A 23788-nucleotide genomic window follows, 5' to 3' on the forward strand; every position below is an offset into this window, starting at 1 on the left:
AATCAGGGAAATCACACACCATGAACCATCATCTTCCCTACTCAGCAACCCTAACCCAACCAATCCACAAACATCTATCATCTCTTGAATTTTCTCTCAGCCACCTTCAGAAAGATTCATTGTCTTTGAATTCATTTGAGCAAGTCTTTTCACCAAGTCCTCAGCCGAAGCTTGCACCCGACGACGCTCCAATCCCGTTGTTTGTTTTTGAAAAACCGAAGTTTCCATTTCTTTCTTTAGGCCAATAGACTCTAGTTCAAGCTGATGTGCTCTCATCATAGCCTCTTTAATATCCCTCCTTTTTTGATTGGATTCATCAGCCTCTTTTATATGAGTTCGGTTTTCCTGTTACCAAAGTTCCTGTGCCTTTCCTTGAGAGGTGTAGATTCAGAGTCTTATTTTGGTTCTCGGTTCCTGCTTTTCAAGCAGAGTTTCCTATTGTTGTTTAGTCGAGGACTACTTGTCCTCTTGATTATCAATACAATCGTTTCTATTCAAAAAAAAAAAAAAAAAAAAAAAGTTCCTGTGCCCCCATGTTTCCTCCTTAGTTTTGTGACATGTGGCACACAACTTAACAGGAGTTTAACTCTGTTAACTCTCTTTTAGTTTTTTTTTCTTTATTTAAAACAATTAAAATATATTATATTAGAATACACGTTTGACAAAAACATTTTGCAGGCCTCTTCATCTTCTACGCTACACTTCAACCCCTACGTCTTCTCTGCACTGCAAAACTCAGCCACTTCATCTTCTCCGCTCTACAAAACTCAGCCCCTGCATATGATTTGTTTTTCTAGTTCACTCATCGGCTGCTGGTTCATCAGGTAAGCACGCTATGCTCTTCATGTTTTTTTCTTTTCTTTTTTGATTGCTGGTTTTTGAGCATCGTATGCAAAACTCAGCCGCTTCATCTTGGGTATATAATTATCAAATGAATTGCGTAATGGGTATATAATTATCAAAACTCAGCCCCTGCATATATTTCACTCGTTGACCACTGGTTCGTGAGGTAAGCCAGGCTCTACTTCATAATTTTTTCCCCCTTTTTGGTTGCTGGTGTTAGAGCCATCGCACAAGAAGCTTTTAAACGATTAATTTGCTATACTTATATACCCATTATGCAATTCATTTGGTTTCAATACTTTTTTTCAGAAAAAGAGAAGGAAGAAGGTTGATCACTGAAGCATACCTCCAGCATTTTGGTTCATTGGAAGTTAATTCCCATCCTGCCTTTTAAATTGATCATATTTTCAAGCTATGTCTCTGGACACTTGGCTACAAAGGCAATTCTGGGAATTTTTGGGTGTCCAGAGATGTTTTTGGGGTGTGTATCAAAAGCTAATCACCCTTATATACGTAGGGATGAATGCTTTATTGGGTGTCCACAGATACACTATTTAATGAATGCTTTATTGGGTACTAATAATTTGGAATTTGTTAAATGGTGAAATGGTTAAGAGTGGTGATTAGATGGGGATGCTGTCCTTAATGTTGAACAACTGCTTATGAATGGAGCCTTGTATGTTGGTCAAACTGTGTAAATGTTATTATTATGTTATATATCCAGAGTGCTTGCCTATGTAGCTCATGTCTATGAGTCTAGCTATTTTCGTTGTCATAATACATTTCAGATTTAAGCATTTTGTTTCTTGAAACATTATTACTAGTTGTGGGTTCTGTTCTCTAGCCCAATGTGTGATCTGTAATTTCCAGATACAATGTGCAGGTTTGCTTAAAATAGATACGAGAATGTAAGTGTAGGTGGGTGTGGGTAGTGGGGGATCTTTGGTGGTTGACATTTGGCTTCTATTTGAAGTGGTTTATTCTTTGAGTAATGATGCTTGCAACTTCTGTAAGAGTACAGTGCCCTGCATCTAAAATCAGTATCTACAAAAAAAATTGATTAGAGTCTCTAACTTGATTTGTAGGAGGAAGAGAAACTAGAAGAGGTACCTGAAATTACCCACAGAGTATACCTGGATATTGATATTGAGGGACAGCACTTAGGTATAGCTTCATGTCAATACTATTACATGAACCACTACAGGCCAAAAGTTAACAAAGAGGAAGCTCACAGCCCAGATGATGTTCTAGTGAAAAAGGTGCAAAGAAGAAGGGATCAAATTCTGGTGAAAAAGGTTCTAGTGGTAGTCAAAGTAGTGAAGGTGGGCATGGTAGGCAGGAAGTGAACATTGAGAAGCAACCATTGCTGAGGTTCATAGTGATGGGAAGGAAATCATGTACAATAAACATTATGTATTATTTTTCCTCTAAAATCTTTTCTATATGACCCAAAATTCTATGAAGTTTGTATGAGGTTCTGCATTATTAACATCATTGTGCATTCTTCATCATGTTCTGACATGGAGAGAGCTTATTTGAAAGTATGCAGCATGATTAATGCCTTCGTGGCTTGAAATGCAAGTAATATTTTCATTGAATATAATACTTCAACACCATAAGAGGGCAGAGATGCCAAATATCAGAATAAGTTCAAATACCAAGACAGGACAAACATAACAAACGTTCTAAATCAAAACAGAGTTGTAACAAATTATGGAACCCTTGTTAATTGAGAGCTGAACAACCCAAATTCAACATTATGACGCTTGGTGACTCTTGTCAATTGAAAAAGGTGGATCTACTTCAACATTATAACTCTTGGCCCCGGCACTTGTGAATTGAGAGCTAAACAACCCACATTCTCCTTCCAATGGTGATTGTGCCTACACTCATACAATATATATATGTCAAAAGAGCGAAATATACTCAATCAAGTAAATAATTATGATTAAGAAAAGTTTTAACTAAATGCAATGAAGTACCTGCAACAAGTTGACCATGCTAACTGGAAATTCCATGCTTAAATTATTGACAGCAACAAGTTCCTACAATTTTTTGGGTTCAACCAATACAGTAAGAAAAATACAATGAAGCTACAGGGTAATAAACAAAAAAAAGATGAAATTAATAACGAATTTATACAATACCTGTGAAAATTCTGATAGAGGTGTTGGAACAACTTTCGTAGTAGGAACACATATTGAATCAACACTGCTTGAATGTTGCAATTCTGTTTTTTGAGTTCTTCTCTTCTTTGTCAGCTTCTCCAAAACATACTACATCACCAAAATAATCATAATCTACCATCATCCTCGTATCAGCCCAAAAAATATTAGTGATCAAATCATCTTCATCCACTTGTATAGCATAAAAAAAAATTAGGATCATTCAATTGCATTTGTTGCAGATACTCTAACACACCACCTGTATCTCCTAACTTCATTTCTCTTGTTCGTTTTGAATGTAAGTAGTTCTTGTAATCATCAGGAATAAATCCAAGACTTTCCCGACCACCAGCTTGTCTACTTAAAAATTCAAGAGTTGCTTTGGGAGCAATTCCTGAACTATCAGCCATATCAACTTCAGCTATTTGTGCAAGAGTGATCTTCCTATGAGACCTAAACAAATGAGTCTTAGACGGACTTGTAGTCACATGGTTATGCTCAGAAACAAATTCTATGACACGATACTTCTCATTCAAATGACAACTAATTTTCATCCTTGCTAAGCATCCACATCTTGTCTCAGCACGATGATATTTCACATTAGAAACACGCTTATCAATTTTACGCTTACCTTCAGCGAAGCAAACAAAAAGCCTGTCTCTCAACTGGCCACTTTTGAATTTGTGACAGCTACTTCTTCTAATACTAAAACCAATATTGTATGCATATGCATTGTAAAATTTAAATGCTAAGTCTTCTGTCTCAAACTCCATCCCAATCACAGGAATTAGTTGTTTTTGAATGCTAGAATGAACCAAATCTATTTTTTCATTACCTTTCATAGCTTGTGATGACTTTTCGTTGCTTTCACCTTCTGAAATGTTCAAGCCAGGGCTTGTTTCACCTTCTCCACCTTCCATGCAATTATTTTCCATATTCATATCCTTCAAAAATTGAATCAAACAAAATTTATACATCTAAAATATCTTCCATAACAATAAAAAATTACAATTGATTCAATAAAAATTAAACAGAGCTAAGTATTGTACAATCATATGTTCATATTAGTTATTGATGAAACTAGAAAATGGACATAGATGAAAACCAAAACATCGGAAAAACAGTGTTTCAAGAAAAATTAATATATTTTATATTAGTTGTTACTGTAGATGAAAATGAAAAGTCATCACAAGATTGAAACCAAATGAATTTGATTCAAATGAATGGCATATTGGGTATATGATTGTCGCAAGTTATATATTTATAAGTTTTTCATAAGATGTTGAAAAACCAGCAATCAAAAAGCAGAAGAAAAAAACATGAAGAGTAGAGTGTGCTTACCTGATGAACCAAGAGCCAACAAGCGAACTAGAAAAACAAACCATATGCAGGGCTGAGTTTCGTGGAGTGGAGAAGATGAAGTGGCTGATTTTTGCAGTGTTTTTACGTCTGTACGGGTTGAAGTGTAGCGTAGATGATGAAACTACCTACAGTGTTTTTATCAAACATGTATTCTAATATAATATATTTTAATTGTTTTAATCAAAGAAAAAAATTACTAAAAGAGAGTTAACAGAGTTAAACTCCTGTTAAGTTGTGTGCCACATGTCACAAAACTAAGGAGGAAACATGGGGGCACAGGAACTTTGGTAACAAGAAAACCGGACTCCTTTTATATTGAAGTAATTATTTTTAATTTAATATTAAATATTTTTAAATGAATGAAATTGACGGAATTGAGACATTTTACTTGATTTGCTAACTATTGCAAATGTGGTGACCAAATTCTGAAAATTAAAATTATAGTGACCGAAATCATTTTCGACCCTAACCCTAATTACCAAAAATGTTTTTGGCCTTTAAAAAATACTACCCAAATAAACCAGGTAACATGAAAGAAAATTAATTGGGCCAAAACCCATGTTGTGGATGTGGCGGTTAAAATTTGTCGAGGTAGCCAGTGGGTTCTACCACAGTGGTGGTGACTTCCCCCTTCCCCCATGGCATCCCCATTCGAAACCCCATGTGTGCGCATTGGTGCTTCTCGTTGCGTTTCAAAAAAAATAAATTTGTCGAGGTAAGAACTGGGCCGCCCATGAGCAAAGACTGATCCATAAACTCATGATCCAAACTTGCCAAAAGTATAGAAATTACAAGAAGATTCAAAACACCGAAGCGCCCAAACACCATCGCGTCGGTTCGCGTAAATCCCTCTTTTTCCAAATCACTTGATCTCCAATTTATTCAATCAAATTCAAACAAAATCCCAAATTTTCCTTTGTCTTCTCATTTCCGCTTTTTCCCCATTTTCCCTCGTTTTCAGTCTCCCGAGCCCTACAATTCAAACATTTCTCGAATCCCAAAATTCAATCAAATGTCGGCTTCGACCGTATCTATAACGGCGAACCCGGCCACAACGACTCGGCGGCGTACCGTGGTGGCCGTCGAGAAAAAGTCGACAAACATCGAACTTGTCTCCGCCGATAAGGCCGACGGCAAAGCCGAAACCGGCGGTAATTCTAAGGATCTGAGCCACCACTCGATCCGGGGCGAACCGGGTCTAGACCGGTCGGCCTATGACAAGAAGACCGGTCCCAATTCCACCATTTCCCCACCCTCCAATCGTCGCTCTCGCAGAAGCGTAGCCGTTGATCCCAATCCTCGATGGGTCACCGTCCTCCGAATCTTTGCCAAGAACTTCATTCTTCTTCTGTTGGTTGTGGGTTTGTTTCAGATTGTCAGAAGACTCGCTCTGCGGTCCGGGGATGGGGTTCCTATGGCGTTTTCGGAGTTGGAAGGTCGCATTGCGGAGGTTGAATCGTTTATGAAGAAGACTACGAAGATGGTTCAGGTTCAAGTGGAGGTTGTGGACCGGAAGATCGAGAGTGAGGTTGGAGGGTTGAGGAGAGAAGTGGAGAAGAAGATCGAGGACAAGGGGGTTGCGTTGGAGAGGGATTTGAGGAAATTGGAGGCGAGAAATGAAGGTTTGGAGAGGTCGGTGGACGATTTAAGGAGCGTGGAGTGGTTGTCTAAGCAAGAGTTCGAAAGGGTGTACGAGGAGTTGAAGAAGACGGCGAAGAGCGGCGAGGATGGAGAATTCGGTGCTAGGTTGGATGATATAAGGGCGTATGCGAGGAATGTTGTTGAGAAGGAGATAGAAAAGCATGCGGCAGATGGGCTTGGTAGGGTGGATTATGCTTTGGCCAGTAGTGGGGCTTTCGTTGCGAAGCACTCAGAGCCATATTTGGTGGAGAAAGCGAGTAATTGGGTGTTCTTCTTGAAGAGTACCAAAAATGGGGTTCACGGTGATGCCGAGAAGATGCTAAGACCGAGTTTTGGAGAGCCTGGGCAGTGTTTTCCCTTGAAAGGGAGTAGTGGGTTTGTCCAGATTAAGCTGCGGACCCCAATTATTCCTGAGGCTATCACTCTGGAACATGTTGCAAAGGTGATGTTCTTGTTCACTATTCTGTCTTTGTTTCTTGATGCATTGCTCGATTGTGTTAAAAAAAAAATTTAATCTTTGTTGAAAATTAAAGGTTCGAAATCTATCAATCTTTTTATTTAGAATTAATTTTGAACCTTCAAGTTGATGAATCTAATGATCAGGTACCATGGTAGTTAACTTATATGGAGATTGTTTAAGATTGCTCAAAGGTCTGCTGATTTTAACTCATAGTGGTCTAGGAATGTGGGATTGTTCTAAGGGTTTACTTTTCTGACCAGGTTATTTGTTATGTTAAAGTAATGTGGATGCTACAGGATTCCAGAATAGATAGAGATAGAATTCTTGAGTATGTGGATCATGTTAGATAGTTAATTTTTGGATTATTACTGCAAATAACTTAAATTTGCAGAAATTCTGGGCCACTTTTTAGGTAACATGGGTGAAGAGATTTTAAATGGACTATTTATTAAGTAGAGCTGTCTGATTTCGTGTAGAAGACTTTACTAGCCTTCATTGTGTCAAAAGCTGGTTTTTTGTCTAAAATTGAAATAAGCATGTATTAGCGTGAAAGCTTTATTAAGACTCAAGAGACAGATATACAAGAGGCAGAGAAGGTTTTTGCACTAATGTACCTCTCACCAGATGTGACAAGTTTCATTACAGTGCTGTTGTGTTCATTTGAGTTCTCTTGCTACCTCTTCTGGTTAGGTTACTCTTACTCAGCTTTTACTGCCTTAGATTTAATCAATGTGGTTATGCTGTCACAATGTTGAAAAGGAAGGAACGGACATAATCAGAGCCCCTTTAGTTTGGCTCAAAGGTTTTGGTTGTGGAACTAGTAAGGAGCCAGCAAAATCATGGCTTCGCTTTGCAGACATACACGCATACACACACTCTGAGAATCCCACACGAAGTTGGAGATTGCTCTGCACATATGTACTTCCCAAAAAAAGTAGAAAAGTTCAATTCTTTTTTTTACTATTTTGCTCTCAAGATATAGTTAATTTTATTTTTACTACATTGCAATAGAAGGTTTTAGGATTTATAATGTTGCTTCAACCGCCAATTTTTGACTTAACAGATATGTATAGATATACAGATAAGTCTATAACTGACTCCTTTTTTAGCCCAACAGAAGGGCCTTGCTTCAGATTTGTCTTTTTTCTCATTTTTCAAAAAGGTTTTGCTGGTGTCCTCTTAATTATACTTATTTTTGTAGAATAATTCTAGGAAAGTCTCCTTATTCGTTTAAGAAGTCTATGTAGTTTTTGCGTAGTTGTCAACGCGGATGATATACTTGAACTGAAATTTATTTAGTTAAAGAAGGGGACGATAGCTTGGTTGCCACCGAACCCTTCCCTCTTTCATTTTCTTCTGAATATGATTATGGGCTGCAGCTTACATAGAGAATATTTAGTAAGGTTGGTGTTTATTTTTTATTTTGGATCAAGAGTAAGGTTGGTATTATTAGTGTGGAGGATTTAGGATATTCATGTGGTAAAAAATTATGCCAGAGTTGTATGTGCACGTTTCTGACAATAATAACCTTTGATGCTTCGTTTATTTGCTATTATGCATTAGGTTGCTTTGTTTTGGCCTAGTTTACTAATTTGTTTGATGGGCAAATTGGCGTACTTATGTTGTATAACTAGGTCATTTTGTAGAAAGACTTGTCATAGCAGGCGAAGGACTTATTATTTGCAAATTGGTATGAATTTATTTGATCGCTCTCAAGCTCTACATCTGAAGGAAGCATGTTTGATTTGGCTGTAAAATTCTGAATAATTAATGGATGTCATATGTTGGTTTCAATAGGTGCTTACTATAGGCTTCATGTGATATTAGGAGACTGAACTGGAAATTTCAACAAGTACCATTGTATAAAAGATGTTGAACTGAGGATAATTATTGAAAAAAAAAATTTCACTCTGAATAAATAATGTCTTAGTAATGAAAATTAGTTGAGGTAGTACCATATAATGTGAAAAAGTTACGAAGGAAAAAATATTATGTTTGTATATGTTAAAAATTCAATATAATTATGTGCAAATGTCACTCTTTGTGAGCATTTTTCTGGTTTTTTCTTTTAGCCAGCATTAGGATGAGTTCTGATTCTATTTTTTTTGTTTATTTTATGTCTTTCTCAAAGTTTGTTGTTTACTAGACCGTATAATTAATCAACCCATTCCATTTTCGATTATTTGCATATACACAAAAATCACCGTATACCTTAGCCTAGTCTATATCTACATCTGACGCAACTCCATCCCCTTCGTTAAATATTTCCGAATATCTATATTACTCATATTTGACCTTTGTTAAGTGGGGAAAGAAACTGAATAGTTCTTGCTTGTTTTATAATTATGGCTTCACTAGTTTGTTGCTTTAATTGCACCAATAGCATCTGTTGCAGTGCTTAAGTATCGTAGCATGTGAACCAAAATAACATGGAAATTTCTTCTCTGGATATTTATTCTGACTTGAGTTCAGCACCATTGTTCTCTCTCTTTGTATTTTTAACAGATCTTTGTGCTCATGTTTGTTATGATTGTGTTGATTGATAGTGTCCTTGAACACATCCCCCATTTGCTAACGCATTTTTTATTTATTTTTTTACAGAGTGTCGCTTATGACAGACGGAGTGCTCCTAAGGATTGCAGGGTCTCTGGGTGGCTGCGAGCACATGATGATCTAGAAGTTGATACAGAGAAAATGTTCAGTCTTGCTGAATTCACTTACGACCTTGAGAAGAGCAATGCTCAGACATTTGATATCTTGGACTCGGCGGTGTCTGGCCTCGTTGACACAGTGAGGTTGGACTTCACATCCAACCACGGAAGCGCTTCTCATACATGCATATATCGATTAAGAGTGCATGGCCATGAACCTGATGCTGTTTCTATGATGACCATGCAGCTGTCTTGATTCCATACCATACTTATGCAGCACGTCTGTAGTCAATGTCAAGACTGATTCCTTTTCTTTTTCTTCTTTGTTCCTTTCTAACTTAGTTGGTAGAGATTTCTGGTTATGTTTTTAGAGCTGTCCATTTCCTGTATTGTTCTTGATGTTAGTGTTATCTAGTAATTGTGTATTAATGTATGGTTAGGTTTGAAATTTTGTTTCTGTACCAAGGAGAAACAAAAAGAAAATTTTCCTTTTTCATTCTTTCTTTTCTGCCTTGCTCTCAATAATGAAATCAAGATAAACAATAACTTTCTTATATGGCACAAACATAATCTCGAATTTAGGTAAATGTTTTTAATAATTTGAGCCATAAGCTCTTTTTGAGCTACAAGATCTTTGCGATAAATGAGAATTCTATAAGATTCATGCCTACGCAAATTAGTCATGAATGAATTAATAGCCTAGAGTTGAACTATATTTTTTCGGTTGTGAGACACAAACTCATTAGTAGCAAAAGGCAGAGAATTATAAAATATTCAAAATATCATAAAATGTCATTGGTAGCAAACATTAAGAATGGAAATTATTAATTAAAGGCTTTTTATCACAAATGGTCCTTAATGTTTACAAAATTACGAAATTACTACAACCACTACCTCCTCCACCACGTTGCCATCGCCACCATCACCCCACCTCCACAACTGCCATCCCTACCACCACCACTATCTCCACCTTCAACATCACCATCACCATCACCTTCACCTCTATCTCTCACCCCCATCCCCACCCCACCACCACTACCACTATATGATTAGCACATAACACTTTCAACATCATGTATATTTTAGTCATTATTCACAGTTACAATAATTTTATATTAAAATTTACTAAACGGTTTTGACACTGCTTTTTGTACTAACAGTACTTTAAAAATATTATTTACCAAACATTGAGCTACTTTACTTTACAGCTAATTATTTTCAAAGCACAACATAAGCAACTTTTTAAAAAAGTGACAGCAATCCCAATCTGGGCCATATAGTGGTCTTCCAATTCCAAGTCCAGCAAATGAGAAAAAAAGAAAAAAGCTTATCATTTCTACTGGAAAATATTATATCCAGCAAAACCAAAGATGAAAAATATGATGCAATAAAACGAAGCCAATAATATTGAAGAAAAATATCATCACCAACAACATGTTGCAGAGCAATAGGCAAAGGAGCAATTGGGGCCCCCACCTTAATCCGGACAACAAACCCACTCTCTCTCTTTCAAAGGGGATAAAAATAAACAACTCATCGAGCATTTGTAGGATTCTCACATTTTGTCCCACATCGACAAATTACGCTTATGTGGTGGTCTTTATATTATCAGTTCCAAGAGTCAACATTGCCGAGCCAGGTCACGGTGGCTTGTGACCCAAGTGGGGGCAATAAGGATGGCACGGAAGGGTAGAGTGAAAGGTCGTCGCATGAATCTGGCCTTGTAAGCTTTCGGGTTTGGGCGTGATTGTGTGTGTGTCTTTCAACCCTTGTAGCCAGCAGAATGAGGAGAGTGAGAGGGGTGGCTTTGCAAAGTTTGCAAGGCCGCTTTGCCTGTAATTAGGTAGGTCTTCAGCTCGCTGACAACGAGTTTGAAGATCACGTCTTTGTCGTTGCAGAGAACGCTGGCTTAGCAGAGCAGCAGATGGCGCTCCAGTTTGCCTGCTGCTTGGGTTCCACGGCAGCACCCTCTGTCATGCTCCCAGGCCCACTCTTAACCCAACCTCCATCTTTTTCATCATCTTGTTTTTACACTTTTTTGTTTGGTTTTAATATACAAAAGTTTTTTCTTTACCAAAACACTTTTTTGTTCCACTCAATCACTCTCAACTTGTTCGAGAGATAATTAAGGGTATCTCCAGAAAGAGTCCCATGCCTGTAATTAGGTAGGTCTTCAGCTCGCTGACAACGAGTTTGAAGATCACGTCTTTGTCGTTGCAGAGAACGCTGGCTTAGCAGAGCAGCAGATGGCGCTCCAGTTTGCCTGCTGCTTGGGTTCCACGGCAGCACCCTCTGTCATGCTCCCAGGCCCACTCTTAACCCAACCTCCATCTTTTTCATCATCTTGTTTTTACACTTTTTTGTTTGGTTTTAATATACAAAAGTTTTTTCTTTACCAAAACACTTTTTTGTTCCACTCAATCACTCTCAACTTGTTCGAGAGATAATTAAGGGTATCTCCAGAAAGAGTCCCATGCTTGTTTGTTTATAACAATTTCAAGGTTTTTCATGCCTGAGAAGCTGTCTGCATTCAAAGGTATGTCATCATCATCTTTGGGAAAATTTACTACGATGCCTTTTAACTTCATTCGTCCCATGCTATGAATCTCAACACTAGTTGTGTTTCCAGTGTGTGGAGGGGTGTTTTATTTGGCGCTAAGCTTCTTCCTTGTGGTCTCAATTGGAGAGTTGGAACTGGTGATACCATCTTGTTTTGGACTGACACGTGGGTGAGTTGTGGCCCTTTACAGAATTTTGCCACCATTTTCTTATCTGATGATATGCTTCTTCTTACTGTGAGTGACTTCATGGAGCATGGGTATTGGAATGTCAACTGCTTACAGGATTGCCTGTCTCCCCATTGTTCCTCTGATTTTAAGTACTCATGTCGGCTTCTGTGGAGGTAGGATTGATACTTGCGTATGGAAGCTCTCCTCTAATGGTGAGTTCTCTGTTAAAACTGCCTATAACTCTATTGTCCTTGGGCAAGACCTCCCCCCCTGGAAATGGGAATTTATCTGGAAGCTCCACATCCCCCGAAAGATTAAAACCTTTTTGTGGGTTCTGTGTCATAACAAGCTCTTGACTATTGCCCAACGTGTCAAAAGAGGACTTGCCTCTTCTGCTAATTGTCCTCGCTGCAATTACCCCATTGAATCTATTGAGCACCTAGTAAAAGATTGTAGGTGCTCTACAGTTATTTGGAGTAAGTTTGGGTCTAACTCTACTGTTCCTAGCTGCTTTGGCTGTTTCACAACCTTAAGTCCAGAAAATTTGTTTGTGATGATATGCCTTGTTACATGGTTTTTTCTGTTTGTCTTTGGTATATTTGGAAGTGGCGCTGTAAACTTATTTTTGAGCAGGGATTTGGGATGCCTATTGAGCCTCAACAGGTGATTCTGCAGTATGCTGTTGAGTGGTTCACTGCTTGTAAGGCTATGACAACTTCTACTGCAATTTGTGTGATGCAGCTACGCTGGCAACATCCTATGCCTGGTATTTTTAAGCTTAAGTTAACACTGATGGGAGTCGAAAGTCTGAGTCTGGAGGAATTATTAGAGACTGTGTTGGTGTTTGGATTAAAGGCTTCTCTGTGAATCTTGGTGTGGGTTCTACAATTGAGGCTGAATTATGAGGTGTCTTTTGGGGCCTCCATTTGGCTTGGGATTATGGGAGCCGAAACATTGAGGCTGAATGTGATGCTAGCGATATTTCCGATATCACCGATAACTGTTGACACCATAACTGACCAAGCAACTAGAAGAAACTCTAAGCAAAGCAAGAGGAGTCCCACATCGGAAATCTACAAGAAGTGAAGACTCCCTCTCACCTATAAAAGCATACCACTCTCCACTTAAGAGGGGATTGGAAACTGAGCTGGGCTCCCTCTTCAGGACTCTCCTGTTAGTCTGGCCTTCGAGTCCTGGGTCTCCAGACCCGGGGACTTGACCCCTGGGCTCCAGACTCCAAACTTTGTACCTTAGACCCTAGGCCTTCTTCCATTTATCTTTGGGTCTAATCCCCTTGTACAAATGTAAACAATATCATAATGAGAACATCTTCTCTGTGGACGTAGCCCATTCATTAAGGGTGAACCACATATATCTTGTCTTTTGTATATTCATAAACTGGCTAAGTCCTCACATACACGCAGAAGGTCCAAACCTTCACTCATCATCCATCACACCTCATCACTAAGTTGGACTCAATCTTGGCCCAACCATTTTGAGCATCAACAGTTTGGCGCCGTCTGTGGGAATTGACACAAAAGGCTTCTGTCGTTCTCCCCTTCTCCAGTGCTCTTCGGCACCCATACAATCAACATCACCTAGGCTGCCGTTAGGCAATGCCTTACTGGAGCCACCTTGAATGCCAGGTCAACAAATTGCAGAAGATGATATTTTAAGAAAAAGCCAATCAGTGTGGCTATACTTTGCATGGCTTGCAGGGCCAACCCAACATCTCAGTTCAAAGTACCGACCGACACTTCTTTGAAGAGTAAAAATATGGGGACTTGAGCTTGTCCCACAAGCTCCATCATTCGGCGTGCGCTGCCTTCGGCACCCCACCATACCCTTGCCATGGTCACGACACCCTTGCTTGGCTGACCCAGGTTCCTTACAACAGTACAAGAGACCCCAGCCTTAGCTCCGAAGGTCTATCAGTCGGAGCTTGCCGAACGAACTTGAGTCTTCTCCTTGCAAAAACCCTTGCAGCCATCTATCTATCTTTCAAAAGCTCTTGCCAAAGACACCCCAGCTCTGGCAAAAGCAGTTGAAACCTCACGGCACCAATTGAAGCCAAGAGAAATCGCGAACGCCTTGAAGGACCAGCTAAAAACTTTGCCCACACTTCAGAAGGATCGAAAGGCTCCAATCACTTCCTTGCCGTCAGTCAAGGACCCAGACCCTAGACGGTCCTAGATTGGATGAACCCCCCTCCACGAACAAATGATGAACGACACCACGGACCCAGCTCCAACTCGATGCAAAAACTAGGCACTTAGACCCACTCTTCGCCGAAGACAGATCAGCCCCTCACCAAAATACCTTCGAATATCTCTTGCCGGTCGGCACCTCCTCCGAGCTGAACTACGGACCCAGCTCCGAATATATTTTGGAGCCTAGCTTCCCTGCCGAACGGCAGGGAGCATGCAGAAGGTGAAGGAGTGACTTATCAATTTTTGGCTGACCCAGCCCCTCAAGCTAAAAGGTGACGACATGTCTTAAGCTAATAGGGGACTTGCACCTCCTCTCCCCAAACTCTGGCCCTTATCTCCAATCTTTGGACTCCCTTACCGAAGGTATAAAAACCCTAGCTATAAAAGCACAAGGGCCCAGCTACAAAAAGGCCCCAGCTACGTTTCAAAAACGGAAGGACCCAGCCTCTAAAAATCCGAATCTACCCTCAAAACCCTAGCCACCACCTGGGTCAAGGAGGCTTGCCGAAGCCCAGCTTTGGAACCCGGCCCCAAGGCCATTGCTCAAGCCCAACATCGCATAAAACTCCATTGCTGAAGTTTCAAACACACCTTCGCGCCACCTTGGCCTTTCTACTAAACGAACACTCGGACCCCCATGGACCCAGCTCGTAAAGTGCCCCCCAAGACACCCTTTCCAAATCTGGAAGCCCCCAGCCCCCGCTGAAGCCCAGCTCCACATAGCACAAACCCCAGGCCTTTGCCAAAGCCCAGCTCATGAGGCCCACCTACCAAGAACTTGGAAACTCGCGGGATCAAGCCCCTCATTCTTCCTGCCGAAGGACAAGCCCTTGCCGAAGCTCTGAAGGCCCAGCTCCAAGGACATGCCACAAGCTCAAATATCCACAAGGTACCCAAATTTCTTAAAATAATAATAAAATTTGCACATATGCATTCCTTCTCTTCGGCACCCTCGTGCCCAGGCACATTGCCTTGCCCCATGCAAGCTTTGTGTCACCTTTGGCATCTCATTTGCCTTCGGCACCCCCGTGCCTAGCTTCACCTTCGGCACCCCCGTGCCTAGCTTCACCTTTGGCACCCCCGTGCCTAAGCCCACCTTTGGCACCCCCGTGCCTAAGCTCACATTTGGTATCCCAGTGCCTAAGCTCCCCTTCGGCACCCCGTGCCTAAGCTCACCTCCGGCACCCCGTGCCTAAGCCCACCTTCGGCACCCTAGTGCCCAAGCTCACCTTCGGTACCCCCGTACCTGAGCTCACCTTCGGCGCCCCCGTGCCTAAGCCTACCTTTGGCACCTCCATGCCTTGCCACATGCAAGCTTGTTTCGCCTTAGGCATCTTCTTACCTAAGCCCACCTTCGGCACCCCGTGCCCTTCGGCATTTTATATTGTGACAAGCAAGTCTTATGCCTTCGGCATCCTCATGCCCAGCTACTTCCTCTTGCGACATGCAAGCTTGGCACCTTCGGCACCCCATGCCCTCCGGCATTATTGCGACAAGCAAGTCTTATGCCTTCGGCACCCTCGTGCCTAGCCACTTCCTCTTGCGACATGCAAGCTTGGCACCTTCGGCACCCCATGCCCTCTGGCATTATTGCGACATGCAAGTCTTATGCCTTCGGCATCCTCATGCCCAGCCACTTCCTCTTGCGACATGCAAGCTTGGCACCTTCGGCACCCCATGCCCTCTGGCATTATTGCGACATGCAAGTCTTATGCCTTCGGCATCCTCATGCCCAGCTACTTCCTCTTGCGACATGCAAGCTTAGCACCTTCGGCACCCCATGCCCTCCGGCATTATTGCGACAAGCAAGTCTTATGCCTTCGGCACCCTCGTGCCTAGCCACTTCCTCTTGCGACATGCAAGCTTGGCACCTTCGGCACCCTATGCCCTTCGGCATTTTATATTGCGACATGCAAGTCTTGTGCCTTCGGCATCCTCGTGCCTAGCTCTTCCCCTTGCCACATGCAAGCTTGTTTCGCCTTCGGCACCCCCGTGCCTAGGCCCACCTTTGGCACCTCCATGCTTTGCAACATCCAAGCTTTGGCATCCCTTTGCCTAAGCTCACCTTCGGCACCCCTTTGCCTAAGCCCACCTTTGGCACCCCTGTGCCTAAGCTCACCCTCGGCGCCCCCATGCCTAAGCTCACCTTCGGCACCCCTTTGCCTAAGCCCACCTTTGGCACCCCTGTGCCTAAGCTCACCCTCGGCGCCCCCTTGCCTAAGCTCACCTTCGGCACCCCCATGCCTAAGCTCACCTTCGGCACCCCCGTGCCTAGGCACATTGCCTTGCCACATGCAAGCTTTGTGTCACCTTTGGCATCTCATTTGCCTTCGGCACCCTCGTGCCTAGCTTCACCTTCGGCACCCCTTTGCCTAAGCCCACCTTTGGCACCCCCGTGCCTAAGCCCACCTTTGGCACCCCCGTGCCTAAGCCCACCTTTGGCACCCCCGTGCCTAAGCCCACCTTTGGCACCCCCGTGCCTAAGCTCACCTTCGGCGCCCCCATGCCTAAGCTCACCTTCGGCACCCCCGTGCCTAGGCACAATGCCTTGTGACATGCGAGCTTGTGCGTTTGGCAAACCACTCTGCCTTCGGCACCCTTGTGCCTTTAGCATCCCCTTTGCCTTCGGCACCCCCGTGCCTAAACCCATCTCTTGCAACATGCCTTCAGCACCCCCCATGCCTAAGCCCACATTCGGCACCCCGAGCCTAGGAACATTACCTTGCAACATGCAAAGCTTTGTATCGCCTTCGCCATCCCAACTCCAAAATTATGTCAGTATCCAAGGGACCTAGCCCCCTTCCGAAGGCTCAGCTCCAAAACAAACTCCTAAGGCCAAGCTGAGTACTTAGGCCTAGCCCTTGCCTAGCCCTATCTTGAGCAAAACAGGCTCAATAAAAGCCATAGATGGCCCTTACTGATCGGCACCTTGGTCCCCCGCCTAGCCCAACACTCAGGCCTAGCCAAATATGCAGCTTAGCTCCTTGCGAAGCCTAGCCTCCTTCCAAATTCCAAAACTCCCAGCCTCTGGACACTCATGCCAGCCCAAACTATAACTAGACTCCTTGCCAAAACCATTGCGGCCCAGCCCTTGCTAAATGCCCAGGCTAAACCCACATGACCCGACTCTTCCTAAAGTGCCCGGCTCTCCTGTTGAAACATTAAGAGGCCAGCTCTTGATGTTGGGCCCAATTCCATGCTGAAGCCTCAAAAGCCAAGCCCGTGTGGGACTCTATTTTTCTCTCCACGCTCCCTACCGTTCGGCAAGGAAGCTAAACCCTCAAGCTTTGCTCCTTTACCGAAGCAAATGGCTGACCCAGCCACCAAAAAAAAAAAAAAAAAAAATTTTGCACCTGCCGAACGGTAGGCAACATGCAGAAGGAATTTGGGAAGTGAAAATGCCCACTTGGCTAGCTACTTGGCTGACCTAGCCTCCAAAAAAAAAAAAAAAAAAAAAAAAAAAATTTTGAACCTGCCGAAGGTGTCATGCAGAATCAACTTGAGGAGGACTTGGCTCCTTGGCTCCAGCCAACCCACAAAAAAATAAATAAATAAATAAATAAATAAATAAATTTTTGCACCTGCCGAACGGTAGGCAACATGCAGAAGGAATTTGGGAAGTGAAATTGCCCACTTGGCTAGCTATTTGGCTGACCTAGCCACCAAAAAAAAAAAAAAAAAAAAAAAAATTGCACCTGCCGAACGGTAGGCAACATGCAGAAGGAATTTGGGAAGTGAAAATGCCTACTTGGCTAGCTACTTGGCTGACCTAGCCCTCCAAAAAAAAAAAAAAAAAAAAAAAAAAAAACTGCCGAACGGCAGGAAGCATGCAGAAGGTAAAATGGGGACTTGCCAATTTTTGGCTGACCTAGCCCAAAAAAAAAAAAAAAAAAAAAAAAAAAAAAACCTTCTCTCCCTCCAAACCACTTTGGTTTTTTGTTGCAACTTCTCTCCCTCCAAAGTTCTTCTTACCCGGGGACTTGGGGGACTGGGGATAGTGCACTATACGACTTGGAAGACAAACTACGGTGTTGCTCGGCCAGTGCACTTAAGATTACAAATCCCCAAGCAAGAAGTACCTTCTTACTCGCGAACTTGGGGGACTACTGTTGACACCATAACTGACCAAGCAACTAGAAGAAACTCTAAGCAAAGCAAGAGGAGTCCCACATCGGAAATCTACAAGAAGTGAAGACTCCCTCTCACCTATAAAAGCATACCACTCTCCACTTAAGAGGGGATTGGAAACTGAGCTGGGCTCCCTCTTCAGGACTCTCCTGTTAGTCTGGCCTTCGAGTCCTGGGTCTCCAGACCCGGGGACTTGACCCCTGGGCTCCAGACTCCAAACTTTGTACCTTAGACCCTAGGCCTTCTTCCATTTATCTTTGGGTCTAATCCCCTTGTACAAATGTAAACAATATCATAATGAGAACATCTTCTCTGTGGACGTAGCCCATTCATTAAGGGTGAACCACATATATCTTGTCTTTTGTATATTCATAAACTGGCTAAGTCCTCACATACACGCAGAAGGTCCAAACCTTCACTCATCATCCATCACACCTCATCACTAAGTTGGACTCAATCTTGGCCCAACCATTTTGAGCATCAACATTTTATACCTTGGGTGCAGCTACCCTGGTGTTTGGATGTGGTCTCCAAATCCAAGCTAAGTCAAGTCCATACTTCAGAAAAATAAAGGCAGGGGGAACTACAACGGTTGGATGATCTTCAATTTTGGATATGTTATAGCCAACACAATTTCGAGCAAGTTTCGTGAAGCAATCACAACCATCCGAGAATCACATATTAAAATCAAATGCAGAAACCGAGTCTGCAGAAACCCAGCAGCCATGGCTGAACACAAAAGATGGAAACCCGTTTTGAGGCATCAGAAAAATTCAGAAAAACCTACAACTTTCACAGATTTTAGTTCTCAAGTAGATGAACAACTTTTATGAAGGAAGTTTTATGATTGGAGCTTCCGAAATATGACTTCTGGATTTCTGAACAGTACCCTCGGTTTTGGGTCTTGAAGAAGAAGGAGGAAGAAGAAAATGAGGAAAAGAAATGTAGCCAGCATGTAAACCAAGAAGGGAGGTTTTGAACTTGGCTGAAGAAATGGCTTGGACATGAGAGGACCCACGTGGGTTTACTTTGGCATTCCCAAACTTGGTCGGCTGGGGTATTTGGTCTCTTTGCAAATTGGGTTGCAAGTGTTTGGGTTGGAATCCAATTGTCTTGTTATTTATATATATGAATGCAAGTTGCAGTCAAAAGTGGTGTTTTGTTGACTAACATTTGGACAAAGGAAGCAGCAAGTCACGTGGGAAAGCTTGGGATGTTGGCTGCAAAATGTGGGATGCAAAATGTGGGTTGCAATGTGCTGGATGCAAAATGTGGGTTGCAGTGTGCTGGATGCAAAATGTGGGTTGCAGTGTGCTGGATGCAAAATGTGGGTTGCAATGTGCTGGATGCAAAATGTGGGTTGCAATGTGCTGGGTGCAAAATAGCGGCTGCAAAGGTGGCCAAAATCGTTGGCTGCAAAGTTGGCCAAAGAGGTTGGGCGAAGGCCAAAGAGGTTGGGCGAAGGCCAAAGAGGTTGGCGGAAGGCCAAAGAGGTTGGGCGAAGGCCAAAGAGGTTGGGCGAAGGCCAAAGAGGTTGGGCGAAGGCCAAAGAGGTTGGGCGAAGGCCAAAGAGGTTGGCGGAAGGCCAAAGAAGTTGGGCGAAGGCCAAAGAAGTTGGGCGAAGGCCAAAGAGGTTGGGCGAAGGCCAAAGAGGTTGGCAGAAGGCCAAAGAAGTTGGGCGAAGGCCAAAGAGGTTGGCGGAAGGCCAAAGAAGTTGGGCGAAGGCCAAAGAAGTTGGGCGAAGGCCAAAGAAGTTGGCCAAAGTCTAGAGAGGTTGGCCAAAGAGTTGGCCAAAGTATAGAAAGAGTTGGCCAAAGTGTTGGCTAGAGAGTTGGCCAAGGTGTTGGCCGAAAAGTTCTTTGTCTTGTTTTATATATATATAATTAATCAAAGCCTAATGCCATATGCTGCCAACGCCAGACCAACATTCATGCAATATCAAGTAAAAGGCTAAGAGGTCTGGTCGAGTGGGGAACCCACGCGGACAATATCCAAATATTTGGAGTTCACATGTCATTTAACGTTGGTGGGAGCCTTAACCAAGTCTGAAGCTCCAAGTTCACAACTTCTCACCAAGTCCAAAGCTCAGCATACGGAACTAAGTTCAGATGTTTCCAGCAGATGTTTCCAGCAGATGTTTTCTAGCAGATGTTTCCAGCAGATGTTTTCAGCAGATGTTTCCAGCAGATGTTTTGCAGCAGATGTTTTCTAGCAGATGTTTTCCTACAAGTGGCGGAGTTCAAAGACAAGAAAGCATTAACATCGGGAGGATTTCCGAGACATCGGGTAGCTCGTGCCTAGAGCTCAGGAAAACATTAACATTGGGAAGATTTCCGAGACATCGGGTAGTTCACGCCTCGAGCTCCGGAAGGCATTAACATCGGGAGGATTTCCAAGGCAGAGTTAGTTGAATGGCCAAACCCATGAGCTGAGGAGCTCTATAAATAGGACATCAGATGAAGAAAGAAAGACCTCCGACTCAACACACAAAATCTATCTCTTTATCCTGTACTTTTCAATTCATAGTCTAGGATTTTATCTTTCAAGCTTTTCATATTATCCAAGCTCTTCGTTTTCCTAGTGTAAGCTTACTTTCTTGCAATTTAATTTCAATTGTCTTTACATTCGAATTTAATTCAAGTCTTTATCGCTTTAATCTATTTTATCGCATTTACATTTCTGTCATTTCGTTTATCGCACTTACATTTCTGTCATTTCTTTCATTGCCTTTACATTCATTACACTTATCACAAAAATCCTAAAAATAGTCATACAAAGCTCAATCATCCTTGACCTCAAGGAAGAAAAAGAACCTAGGCCAAGAGGAGGTTCCTTGCTTGGTCGATCAATCGTTTGATTAAGAAGTCAGAAGCGCAAACACATGTTGTGAATTTAATGACTAACTCACTGCCCTTTCAAGATCTTGTTGTTGATGGACTTTAGACAAAGAACTCAATGATGGATGAGTCTTACACACACGCACAGAAATTAACCAAGCACAAATGACACAAGTGTTTATAGAGGTTCAGCAAATTGCCTACATCCTCTTTGGTGATCACCTTGAGAAATTTCACTAATGAAGATAGGTTACAACTTTGGTTTACAAAGGAAAACCCCTTAGAACACTACCCTCACAATCTGTTTCTCACTCACCCTTGCTCAACACCTTGATACACTTAGAGAACTCTCTTGCTCTCACCTTGGTTTTTCTGAAACTCTCACAGAAAAACTTCAACTTCTGCTCCAGCCACTTCCTAATTATCCAACTTGTTTTCTCCTCTTGTGTTATCTTACTTCACCCCATTTCCTACACAAGCCAATAGACAAGAGATAAGATATCAGCTTGTCCTCCACGTTCTTCCCTTTAGTCACCACTTAGACTAAATGTCAGATCAAGTAGGTAAATAGAATCCAACTCAGCCACCTCCCACTTACACCAGAAAATGGAGAGTGATATCTTTGAAATAAGATAACCAACTAGCTATGAGTGCTCTCCCAACTTATCCAGCACGTAGTCAACATTCAATTAACTCAGAAGTGACCCACAAAGCTTCTGAAATTATGTGGAAAGCGATAGCCATCGAAAACACAGTTGAAAACACGTAAGGAAACGTCACAGCACGACTGGAGCGACCGGTCGTCAGGAATGGGCGACCGGTCGCCAGAAGTTTTCCCTCCAGACTTTGAATCTGCTTCTAAGCGACCGGTCGCAAATGTCAAGCGACCGGTCGCTTGTGTTCCTGCGACCGGTCGCAAAGAACTAGCGACCGGTCGCTCCTTGGTTTAGCTCCAGACCTCGAATCTGCCAGAAAACGACCGGTCGCAACTTCCCAGCGACCGGTCGCTTTTAGGCAGTTTCAAATACTCCCTTTGAGCGCCAAAACCTTTGTATCCTTTAGGTGAGCCATTTTTTCCAACAACACACTCACACAATCTTTCCATCCAAGCCATCAAGTGGCTTGGTGGTGGCACGCCTACGCATCTCAAGAGAAGAAGGACCAAAAACTCCTTCCGTCGGCCTACCCGGCCGAAAAGAGGGAAACACCTGGCAACATCCTATGCCTGGTATTTTTAAGCTTAACACTGATGGGAGTCGAAAGTCTGTGTTGGTGTTTGGATTAAAGGCTTCTCTGTGAATTTTGGTGTGGGTTCTACAATTGAGGCTGAATTATGGGGTGTCTTTTGGGGCCTCCGTTTGGCTCGGGATTATGGGTGCCGAAACATTGAGGCTGAATGTGATGCTAGCGATGTGGTTTCCCTCCTCTCTTGCCCAACTGCTCTCACTCATACCCTCCTTTAGTCTTATTAATTGTTGCAAGCTGAAGATGCAAGAAAACTGGACTTGTTCCCTGAGGCATGTCTTTCGTGAACAAAACTGTGTTGCTGACGTTCTTGCTAAAATGAGCCATGAGCTGGACCCTGGTTTTCATTGTCTTGATGTTCCCCCTCCCGATGTCTATGACACCCTTTATGCTGATTCTAGCAATTTGGCTAGGACTAGAATTCTCTCTCGGTAGTTTGCTTTGTTGCTTGGACTAGAATTATCTTTCTGTAGTTTGCTCTGTACCAAAAACAAAGTTCATATTTTGATATATAAAAATAAAAAATAAAAATAAAAAAAAGAAAGCCCAAAACTAAAAGCCCCTTCTTCTTCTCTCTCTCCTCTCTCCTCTCCTCTCCTCTCCTATGCTGCTTCATGCAATTGAACTCAGTCCAAATTTCTCACCAATTTAATGCCTCAAATTCAGACCCTAATCTCCATCGCATTGGCAAGTGCAAAATCCTAACTCCACCAATCATCAGCAGCAATGGAGCAGCTGAAGACCATGGGGCGAGAGCTTGCGATGGTCTCAAGGCGGCTTCGGCCAATTCAAGGAGTTCCTGGACCTCGTCAAGTCCATCGGCGAAGCTCGATCCAAGGCCGAAGAAGAGCGCATCTTACCCCTCGAGATCGAAACCCTAAAACGATGTCTCTCCGAGCCCGAAATCCCCAAGTGCAAGATGAAGGAGTACATCATCCGCCTCATCTACGTCGAAATGCTCGGCAACGACGGCTCCTTCGCCTACATCCACGCCGTCAAGATGACCCATGACGACAATCTCTTGCTCAAATGCACCGGTTACCTCGCCGTTTCGCTCTTCCTCAGCGACGATCACGATTTGATCATCTTGATCGTCAACACCATCCAGAAGGATCTCAAGTCGGACAATTACCTTGTCGCTTGCGCTGCTCTCAATGCCGTTTGCAAGCTCATCAACGACGAGACTGTGCCTGCCGTTTTGCCCCAGGTCGTGGACCTGCTTGCCCATCCCAAGGAGGCTGTCAGGAAGAAGGCCATCATGGCGCTTCACCGCTTTTATCAGAATAGCCGTCTTCGGTTTCGCATCTGGTCTCGAATTTCCAGAAGCGGCTTTGTGATAACGATCGGGAGTTATGGGTGCCACGGTCTGCCCCTTGTTCGATCCCATTACCATCGATGTGAATTCCTATAAGGATTTGGTGATCAGCTTTGTCAGCATTCTCAAAGAGGTCGCCGAGCGCAGGTTGCCCAAGACCTACGATTACCATTAGTTGCCGGCGCCATCTATTCAGGTTTTA

At 42.9% G+C, this 23788-nt stretch overlaps 2 protein-coding genes, 3 long non-coding RNA genes and 1 pseudogene across 5 annotated transcripts; 3 read left to right on the forward strand and 3 right to left on the reverse strand.

The window, feature by feature from the left end:
* The first annotated feature begins 666 nt into the window (after positions 1 to 666).
* LOC110765467 (uncharacterized) lies at positions 667 to 2254 on the forward strand. Its single transcript, XR_015833995.1, has 3 exons — positions 667 to 824; positions 1153 to 1324; positions 1929 to 2254. It is a non-coding gene; the product is annotated as an uncharacterized LOC110765467 (long non-coding RNA).
* Positions 2255 to 2491: 237 nt separating this feature from the next.
* LOC110765483 (uncharacterized) lies at positions 2492 to 3115 on the reverse strand. Its single transcript, XR_002528044.2, has 3 exons — positions 2991 to 3115; positions 2826 to 2888; positions 2492 to 2726 (listed from the first exon to the last, which is right to left on the reverse strand). It is a non-coding gene; the product is annotated as an uncharacterized LOC110765483 (long non-coding RNA).
* Positions 3116 to 3193: 78 nt separating this feature from the next.
* Positions 3194 to 3943, reverse strand: LOC148296478 (protein FAR1-RELATED SEQUENCE 5-like). The gene has a single exon (XM_088248538.1). It carries the CDS (start codon positions 3941 to 3943, stop codon positions 3194 to 3196), a length of 750 nt encoding a protein of 249 aa, XP_088104664.1.
* Positions 3944 to 5022: 1079 nt separating this feature from the next.
* On the forward strand, positions 5023 to 9618 carry LOC110770148 (SUN domain-containing protein 1-like). Its single transcript, XM_021974234.2, has 2 exons — positions 5023 to 6453; positions 9073 to 9618. Exons 1-2 carry the CDS (start codon positions 5383 to 5385, stop codon positions 9376 to 9378), a joined length of 1377 nt encoding a protein of 458 aa, XP_021829926.2. The 5' UTR covers positions 5023 to 5382; the 3' UTR covers positions 9379 to 9618.
* A 6312-nt stretch (positions 9619 to 15930) lies between these two features.
* Positions 15931 to 17116, reverse strand: LOC148296479 (uncharacterized). The gene is made up of 3 exons (XR_015834018.1): positions 16525 to 17116; positions 16316 to 16443; positions 15931 to 16207 (listed from the first exon to the last, which is right to left on the reverse strand). It is a non-coding gene; the product is annotated as an uncharacterized LOC148296479 (long non-coding RNA).
* Positions 17117 to 22543: 5427 nt separating this feature from the next.
* LOC110770144 (AP-4 complex subunit epsilon pseudogene) lies at positions 22544 to 23785 on the forward strand (annotated as a pseudogene).
* Positions 23786 to 23788: the final 3 nt, after the last annotated feature.

The sequence above is a fragment of the Prunus avium genome, chromosome 2 (genome assembly GCF_965620075.1).
Source record: "Prunus avium chromosome 2, drPruAviu1.hap1.1, whole genome shotgun sequence".
In the NCBI taxonomy this organism is placed as follows: domain Eukaryota; kingdom Viridiplantae; phylum Streptophyta; class Magnoliopsida; order Rosales; family Rosaceae; genus Prunus; species Prunus avium.

Coding starts and splice junctions, on each gene's coding strand:
- LOC148296478 (XM_088248538.1), bottom strand. CDS start 3,943: ATGGAAAATAATTGCATGGAAGGTGGAGAAGGTGAAACAAGCCCTGGC.
- LOC110770148 (XM_021974234.2), top strand. CDS start 5,383: ATGTCGGCTTCGACCGTATCTATAACGGCGAACCCGGCCACAACGACT. Junction 6,454..9,072: donor CTCTGGAACATGTTGCAAAG/GTGATGTTCTTG, acceptor ATTTTTTTACAG/AGTGTCGCTTATGACAGACG.